We start from the raw sequence: 9,529 nt of genomic DNA, 5'->3' as shown, positions 1-9,529 counted from the left end.
TTTTTTTTTTGAAGCAGTCTACTATCTAGCCATGCAAATTCATGTGAGATGATGAATTTATGACAAAAAAATTCGTGGCAGGGATTGGAAAAGGTGTCACAAATTCATCATCTCACATGAATTTGCATGGCTAGATAGTCACAAAATCAAAATGTACCAAACAGCCAGCTATTTGAAAATAGCTCAGCTCAATATGCAGCCAAACGGAATATCTGCTGTTAACTAAAGTATTTGCTAATATTAGTATGAGTTTTGAAAGTTACGCTCTGATTCATGACAAAGGCAATGAATATAATTCGAAAAAATGATGTCCACAGTGAGAAGTTCTCACCACTTTTTGGTCAGAGTCTGTGACACCGACTTCTAGCCGTTATAATACACTTTACCGTTACTTTGTGAAGTCAAATTTGATCTCTAAACGCTTTTTCTTCTAGTTCTAAATCTAAATGATGGATTTCTAACAAGCGCCACGATTCTCTAAAGTCTATATATTCAAAGTATACTTTCCTATGCTATTTTTAATCGTTGCAGGCAAATTATTTGAATTATGTCAAAAATGTGATGTGAAAATTTGATATAAAAATGATGAAACCCTATTGGAATGTATAAATTAATTTTCGCTTGAATTTGATGGAAAGGAATGTAATGAAAAACACTGTTTGTCATAAATGTTAATAAAAAAACATCTACAAAAACATGCACTTGAGCGCACTGCATTCAATGTTCTGGGTGCTCTTAAAAGTGGTGTAGAAATATGTCAAAAAATAGCGATCGAAAGAAAAACGTGGCAAAAAAGAAATGGCAGGGTCTGTGTATTTCCTTTAGCTTTCCATTGATGTTCAACTATTTTGTTTATCATATACAGTGTGAGAGCCATACTACTGTATTTTTTGGGTAAAGCATTACAAATTCACCCTCATCACTAATATTCTAGTGTCGATTTTCCAATTAATTTCAAGTGTCTTCTGTTTTTTTTTTATTGTTATTGAATCAATTTTGTCTTTAAGCTTGAGCATCTTTCAATGTTTTCCGAGAAACCAAATTACCTAAAAACGTTGCACTTGGAGAACTATACGCCAAATACTCTTTGTTTGATGCCCACGCTGGAAATTCATTCTGCTGAAGTCCTTCAACATTGTCCTCGTTACGTTTCCAAGGCAACTGAGTTTCAGTTGCTGTTGGTGTTGTGACACGTGTTTCGCCTGCGAATAAAAAGTAATCAACGACATTGAACTTGAAATTACCAAATACAACAACACAAATGACCGAAATTCTGTAGAATAAAATCAACGAAAGAAATTTGCATGGAAAATGTAGCATCAAATTCAAATTAAACATAGAGAACACATTGGGAAAGAATAATAAACATCGAGAATACTGTAAATTGCACAATACTGCTATATGAATGGAATGAATAATATAGAGAATTCGATCAAAATACAGTCTTTTTTCTGCATCCTACCTTCTGATTCTTTGGACAGCCGCTTGTTTGCATTTTCAACGTCATCTCCATCATCATCATCACCTGGAAAATGTACATATGTTTGCTATAATAATTTACTAAAATTACCAATATGGCTATGACAAGCACTACGATTCAGACTTGAACAGATAAATTCGGTGCGATTGTATGGAAATGCGTGCAAATGTAATGTGTCATGGATACGAAAGCAAAAAGAAAACAAAGGATTTGACATTGGTTGTTAATTAAACGAAATGGAAAATTCGATTTTACATCCGAATTGTGCACTCAAAATGTTTTAGCCAAATAGCAAGCCGTGCATTAAACCCAGAGCTGGTTTAGTTTGAACCTGTCATAAAACGATTTTCGAATTTAACTGAAAATGTATTTCCATGTAAGCGGTAAAAACGACTCTATGTAATCAAATCTAGGTCGGACTCTACAAAAATGAAAACATCAACTCCACTCAAATGTGTGTGTGGCACTTAGGATCATAAAAAGTTCTCAACAAAATCAATCAAGTGTTATAAGTCTCAATACTAAGAACATGGACTAGAAAAATAAGATTGTTTTTTTAAGAAAATACACACTGAAACAGAAGAAAAGAAAACATAATGCACTCGAAATCAAATGAGGAAATAAAAACTAGAACGGCATTGAATTTACAGATTGATTCAACTGAACTTCGGCAATGGAATGAACGACACTGAAACATCGAAAGATTTCTGACAAAAATAAACATAGCAACGAAAAAAAACGGAACGAACATTTGCCAAAAGCTTTAAAACTGAAGAATGGCAATAAGAAGAGAATAAAGAAAATAGATGCATTTCCAAAGAAACGGACAAAGTAGCCAAAAAGTAATGTTGCTTTTGCCCCCAATCCATAAGCAAGCACTGGTGCTAATCTCTTGGACACCATTAACGGTTTTTTTTTTGGTTTCGTTTCATCCGAATTGAATTGTGCATGATTCGAATAAAGCTTGCATTTTGCTCTGCTGCTGCGGCTGCTGCTGATGCGGTCACAATTTTGGATCAGATTCGAATTGGTATGAAGTTGAAATAGGTCTACTAAGTAGATATAGCATGAGAGTAAGATTTGGAATTTTGGATTTGAGCTCGTCGAATTGATTGGTCGAATTTTGGTTTTGTTTTTTGTTTTGATATGATTGAAACTACACATGAGCAATCGTAAGAAATTTGAATTGAATATTTAAAGAAAGAAGAAAAAAAACAGAAATGAAATATCACTAGCAATGAAACAGAGAGAGTGACAGATGAAAAAAAAACGGAAAGAGAGGAATTAAAATCAAAAATGCTTCTTTTTGCTGGTTGGTTGCTGTTAAAACGTACCAAAACTGTGGTACGATTGATCGCGTCGCCACGGTAACATTAATTCGGCGGCCGTCGGTACAATTTCCATGACAGATTTATCGGGACTACTGCGTGTCGAATATTGTGTGGCAAAACGTGCTGTTGACGCATCAAATCCAGGCAAATTAGCTATATGAGCCAATAATGAGCTATTGTTTTTTGCATCCTCTTCAGCTATATCGAAAATCGCATTTTTGCGAATGATTTTTTTGGATTCGTATTTAACGACGAACGCAACGCAACGCAAAGCAACGCACGCACGCACGCACGTCATTTGTATAATATTGTGTTTAATTGGAAAGAAGATAAGCAACATACGAGAGAGAGAGAGAGAAAAAATTACGTGGTCAACAAATTGGGTTTTAACTTGGAACACCATTCAAAACAAATCTCAACGGATAAAATATTTATATATATAGATAGATAGATATGAAGCCAATTAATACAAATTAAATTCTATTTACAAATCATGAATTTATTCAACAATTTCAAATTGATACTTGAGTAATAAAAAGTTTCTCTGTACAAGTCCTTGGAATAACACATACACGCCCGCGCTCACATACATACTGCGAGAATGCATACGTTGCAGAGAGCAACCATTTCTCCTCCGCGTTCTCAAAATGAAACTTTCAAAATGATACAGAACGAAAACACGAATCAAAATGAAAACGCAAATTAAAGCAAAATATTCCCTCGAAACTGTTTCATGCTTCAACGATGCTCGATATGTACGTATATAAATTCAAAATATTTACGGCGAGGTTAAGCGGAAAGTTGGTCCACAAGGAATCCATACTATTGCAAACTCATTATAAACTTGGCACAAATAATATACTGGAGGAATAATGGGTGAGTTTCAAGACTCAGCGAAACATACTCGGATGACATTGAGAGGAAAGGGAAAGGTGAAGTGAGTATGGTGTTGGTTGGGATTTCGGAGTAGAATAAAAAAAAACAACCGTATAAAAGTTATCTCGTGAAGTACTCGCAATATATTTTCAAACGTTTAACAAGTATTTTATATGAAATATGTTTTACATTCGTAATCCAGGTTAGCAAATCGAGGATTAAAATTCAATGGGAAAAGAAATAATAAGGTGGATTTTCTTCAGCAAAGTATTTACGTGGAAATAAAGTCAAAATCAAAATGAAAAAAAATAGCACACGCAACCATAGTTTCACAAATAGAAGTCACATACACACAACCAAAAACCAAAAAAGGTGAATACTTACGCGATGAACGGGCCGTAAATGTTAGGCCTTCCTCCCAGTCATCGGGCAGATTTTGTTTTTCGTCATCGTCAACTGTTTCATTAAGCACTTCGTTAATGTAGTCTAACATTTTAGAAAGACATTTATCACATCGGACAAGAACATGAACGGTAAAGCGGAAAGAAGAAGACAATGGGGTTTTCGGTTACAAAGTGGTAGGGTGGTGGTGTGTGTGTGTTTTTTGGCAATGCAAAGAAGATACAAAAGGTTTGGTCATATTTCACTAGAGTGTGTACAGAGAATGTATATTAATGGTGCAGCAAACGTGCGCTACATACAGAAAATAGATAGAGAGCCAGAAAGAATATAATGGGGTGGAGATCATAGCAAAAGAATAACAAATCTACACAGATTTTCATGCCAACAAAATTCGCCGAATGTTCATTTTACGGAGAGAGGTAAACACTTGAGACTTATCAAGGGAATTTCAGTGGTGGTGATGTTTATCGCTTCGTTATCAAAAGCATCGAATATACCATTAAAATTTCGAATATACCATTAAAATAGTACCGATACACAAGTATGCTTTGGGGAAAATAGCACAAATCTACGCATAGGGCTTTGAAGTTGAACACAACAACGGTATTTATTAGTGCGGTGCATGTTTTGTTGGTGGAGATTTTCTGTTTTTAATTAACAAAGTAAAACAAAGACTATAATCAATTAACGGGTGCTGTGTGCACTGTGCATGGTGTTGGTGTTCTTTGGATGATTAATGCTTTTCCCCGTGATTGATGGAATTTAATCTTGTTAAATGAATGATGAGGAATTAAGACGGATGTGAACGTATGTGGTTGTTATCATTCGATGAAATCGGCTTTGTTTTCAAATGCCGTGTGCTTCGTCCAAGACTAACGATTATTGGTTCAAGCCGACCTTGAACTTTGACTTCGGAACATTCCGATGGATTTATTGAGTTAGAGAAAGAGCTTTTTGGAGTTTTTTTTCGTTTTTAAACGGATTATTATCTTATGAACAAGCAGAATCAAAATTATGATATCATTCCACTTGAAGCCAATTAGGACTTTGTTAAATTTTTGAAGCGTATTCTTGATAAATTGATTTTGTCATCGATTATATAATCGATAATTATTGAATGTTATTGGAAACTTATTTTCGCATAATTCGTACTAAGGCACTTATAACTTTCAGACGTTTGACTTTCCAATGAGACGATGAATTCGGAATTAAACATTGATTTTGCTTGAGCGATATTTTTGGTTTTTGTTGGTTTCAATTGGACCTCATTGGATGATGCATGAATGTGAAATATTATTTACCTAGATCTATTCTACGATATTTGTTAAGACTGTGAGAATGTTTTCGAATTATATTTCGATATGACAAGTGTGGCGATTTCCTACCATGCGATAGTTGTTTCGCTGATCCATTTTGCTTGAATTCCGGGAACGACACGTGATTTTGTTTCGAACCCTCCTGTCGAGCGAAGAGAGAGAGAGAGAGAGAGAGAGAGAGAGAGAAAGGGAGGAAGAATGAGAAAATCAAATATCAAAAACGGGAAATTATGAAATCGATTTCATAAATCATGTTGAATCAACTTGAGATTGAATTACGTAACTTATCCGATTTACTAACCTTGGCGCTGCCTCGCTTGCTGCGCTTGTGATGCTTTCGGTCGGTCGTTCGTCGAATATTCATGTGCATTTTATAATTGACTTGCTGTGGATACAAAATGAAACCAAATTGTAATCTTTCTTCGAAATATTTTCACATTTTTTCTGTTAGCAATGTTTTGTTTTGCTTTTGCTAACCTGTGTAGTTAAATCTGTATCGTCAACAGCATGCCGGCTGTAGCTGAGACGTCGATGCTGCAAACATTGATAAATAATTATTAGTTTCGAAAATGAACCAGACTTTTTCGCTCTTTCTCATTAAAGCAAGCCTCTATTTAATCGTTATATCGCAAAATTCATTGAGCATAACAAACAATAAATTAATATATGCACAAAGTAAGTATATACAATATACATATAGCAACAGAGGGAGAACGAGGAAAAATGCAACGAAAAATTAACGCCCTAAAGATACAGCGAACAGATGGAATGTTGTTGATGTTTTTTTTTATTCTTTTCTAAAACGAAATTCAGGTCTTGCTTAAAGTTCCAATTTTTTAAAGGGATGACCGACCAACGAACGATTGACATCAATGTGCATGCAAACCGGTCATGGACCACGCGGTTATGAAACTGACATTGTAAATCGATGTGAATGCGAACGGAAACTGAAGCTCAACTCAATTTGAATACATAGTCGATTCTTTTCAACAAAAACAAATACTAGAAATACTTCGTATGCACATGATTTAGCACTGCTGTCGGTTTGAATGGATAATGAAAAAGTTTTTCGTTCGGTTACATATACAATAAATAGATTCTATCTCAATTTTCCACTCGAAAAGTTTATACAGTTTCGGTTTACAGTCTCGTAAAATGCATGTGTAAATAATTTTAAACGATTTTTTTTTGTTCTTCTTCATGTGTCCTTCGCTGCGTGTTAAAAATAGAATTCAGCTAGCAACAGCAGTTTTTTCGGTGTGGTAACCATTTTTTTCTTGTCTTTTAAATTTTTTACATTGATTGTGGGAACAGGAACAAATCGGATTACGGAGGAGTCGCAAGATTGGTCGATTCGTTAAAAGGAAGAAAAACTCCATCGAATTCGAGCGATTCTAAGATTAAACCAACCCTATTTCGTTCTTCTTTAAAACACAACACTGATCCGTATCATGAAGGATAAATGCATTTTTGATTGAATGTTCAAAAGCGTGAAAGAATGATGGCACAATATAATGTATACTGTCACTCAAGTTTTGTTGATACTTTTTTCATTCAATTTACTTTTGCACGACAATTTCTCTCACTTTGGCTGAGAAGCTTTGTGATTCTATCGGCTGAGTGACAAAGAGCAACACATAATGTGAAACTCACATTCAAGTTCAAGACAAAAAAATGCCACATGCCTCGTTAAAGGCAGATAATTCATAGAATTGTCGAAAAAAGAGATTGAAACTTGAGTGACTGTTAACAATTTGCTAAGAATTTGTTATAATTTTCCTCTTTTTTGTATATTCTAAAAATAATACAACAAAAGAGGAATTGTGTGAAACAAAACGAAAAGTTAACGGTAACAGAAACAACAGTAAAAGTACACTGAAACTGTTCGGAATCATACCAGCGTCTTAGATGAACAGGAAGCCTATTTAATGTTTGTGTGTGTTTTTGGTTTTGTTTTTTTTTGTTTTAAAAAGAAATGGTGCATTTTTTGCGTTGAATTTTCCATGGAAATGGTTAAATATTTTTTTTTTTCGATTGACGGGATGGGAAAAAATAAATTGAAAAAGAATTCGTTGAATTGATTTGATTTTAGATATATTATATGGTTGTTGTTAGGCACTAAAAGAGTCACTACAGAAGGTAGAGACCTCAGTTGTCTGAAAATATCTTTCCTTTAAAAATATTTCGGCTATATTTTTATTCGAACAAAATACTCTCAAGAGAAAATCATTATAAAAGCTACTCCTTTTGAGCACAAACGTAAAATCTTTAGCTTTTAAGTTGATGGAAGTTAAAACTTATCTGCTTCACTTAGCCGCGTGCTTATAAAATCACTTAAATATTCTAATGAAAAGTTCAAGCAGTTCGGTAATGAATTATTTCACGGTTTATTAAAAATTTATTCCTCAATTCTTCAGAGTTTAGTTCAATATTCAAACCAGTTTTGAAATCAAGTCAGATGGTTCGTGATTCGACTTCAAACGGATTGTTTTCATAGCAGAACGCTTTTACAAAGTTTCCAACGACTTTATCGATAAAAAGCAGTGTTGGATTTGGAGCTACAAAATTTGTTGATGGGCACAAGTAAAGAAAAAAAAAGGTTTAATAACAAGAAACTCACCCGTTTGTATGGTTTAAGCTCTTCGGCGAGAAGATGATGAATTTTGGCGTCAGTCAAATCCTTCTTTGATGGATTATAATCGAGCTCTTGCATGTCCAGATTGCGTGAGCAATTTTCGATATTCGAAAAGCTCGGGCTGTTGTTTTATTTTTCAGCACAAAAACAAATACGAAAACGAAACAGTGAAACATTGACAATATAACAGGCTATATGTCTAAATTGAAACCCAATTCATATATATATGTATTCAAAATGGTAAATGACGTAAACACATTAGATAAAAGGTATTTCAGCAAAAACAGTGCACAATGCGGCTAAAATGCAGTAAGAACGAGTTAACTAAGTGTCAAAATAAAACAGACATAGGCCAATTCACTGGTTGAATAAAGCAGTTTTCATTGAAACAAGCCAGTTCGGTTTGTCGAAAATATTTATAAAATCAAAAGAAAATGAAAAAATAAAATAAGGAGCTATTTCAAACTATAAAAGCGTACAGTAGCAGACGTGTGCAAGGGGGGGGGGGGTATTCCGGTTTTACATCCCCTCTAGGATTCCAAAATGTGGACCCCCCCAGCGATGTGGAAAAATTTACACTAGATATAATCGATTTTCAAAAGTGAGGACCTTTTTTTTTTTTAGGTCTTCACTTGTTTTTCGACACCCATTGGCAAAATGTTAGACCCCCATTGTGGAATTTTGACTGTTTAACACTAGATAGAATCGATTTTCAAAAGTGAGGACCTTTTTTTTTTTTTTTAGGTCTTCACTTGTTTTTCGACACCCATTGGCAAAATGTTAGACCCCCATTGTGGAATTTTGACTGTTTAACACTAGATAGAATCGATTTTCAAAAGTGAGGACCTTTTTTTTTTTTTTTTTTTTTTTTTTTTTGTTCTTAATTTTTTTGGGAGACTGTTTTTACACTAGATAGAATCGACCCTGGCAAAATCATTTTACCACCCCCCCCCCCTAGAATTTTTGACCTTGCACACGTCTGTACAGTAATCATGGGGACACAGTAACAAATAAAAATCTATATTTAGTCGGTTTTTTTTCGGCTAAAGACGCATTCAGCCGATATATCTGCTAGTATTTTGGGCTGCAGACAGAATTCCGCTTATAATCTAATCGGAATTTCGCCCCAATCTCCATTTATCAGGTGAAATATAAGACTGGGCGCCTCTACCAGTCGAAATTCCGCCTATATGGACTTTTATTTTTGACTGTAAACATATAAACAGAATTCAAAGTCAAATAACACACTCCGCGCAGGAGCCAAGGTATTTGCTATTTGTTTTTTATCTAGACGGCACAGGATGTAGTAACACATGTTCAAGGTTAAGTCATCTATTTCGTGAGAGTTGCTTGCGGTGATGATGATATCAAAGGCGGCCTCAAGCACAATACTATGAATGGATTTTCGATTGATTTTCTAAATGAATGCTCAGACTGAGGTGGTTTTGCAAATACATTTGAAAGACTCTAGTTATAGGCGACTGAATAC

At 34.6% G+C, this 9,529-nt stretch overlaps 1 protein-coding gene across 45 annotated transcripts in view; it reads right to left on the bottom strand.

The window, feature by feature from the left end:
* LOC129565007 (sodium/hydrogen exchanger 3) overlaps window positions 1-9,529 on the bottom strand; it is a 41,754-nt gene that overhangs the window by 6,257 nt on the left and 25,968 nt on the right. For 6 of the 45 annotated variants that reach the window (XM_055439275.1, XM_055439317.1, XM_055439277.1 and 3 more), the window contains exons 11-19: window positions 8,026-8,161; window positions 7,303-7,326; window positions 5,883-5,939; window positions 5,707-5,790; window positions 5,391-5,547; window positions 4,072-4,173; window positions 2,815-3,009; window positions 1,463-1,525; window positions 1,047-1,202 (exon numbers count right to left, since the gene is read on the bottom strand). In XM_055439275.1, coding sequence (XP_055295250.1) covers window positions 1,047-1,202; window positions 1,463-1,525; window positions 2,815-3,009; window positions 4,072-4,173; window positions 5,391-5,547; window positions 5,707-5,790; window positions 5,883-5,939; window positions 7,303-7,326; window positions 8,026-8,161 — 974 coding nt within the window. The remainder of the gene's footprint in view (window positions 1-1,046; window positions 1,203-1,462; window positions 1,526-2,814; window positions 3,010-4,071; window positions 4,174-5,390; window positions 5,548-5,706; window positions 5,791-5,882; window positions 5,940-7,302; window positions 7,327-8,025; window positions 8,162-9,529) is intronic. The other 39 variants (XM_055439322.1, XM_055439298.1, XM_055439302.1 and 36 more) reach the window with 14 other exon arrangements.

Source organism: Sitodiplosis mosellana, unplaced genomic scaffold (assembly GCF_009176505.1).
Source record: "Sitodiplosis mosellana isolate CC-2019 unplaced genomic scaffold, AAFC_SMos_1.0 Smas_scaffold_2, whole genome shotgun sequence".
NCBI classification, from domain to species: Eukaryota; Metazoa; Arthropoda; class Insecta; order Diptera; family Cecidomyiidae; genus Sitodiplosis; species Sitodiplosis mosellana.
Note: the sequence above shows the minus strand (reverse complement) of the source record. Positions and strands in the feature narration are given on the sequence as shown.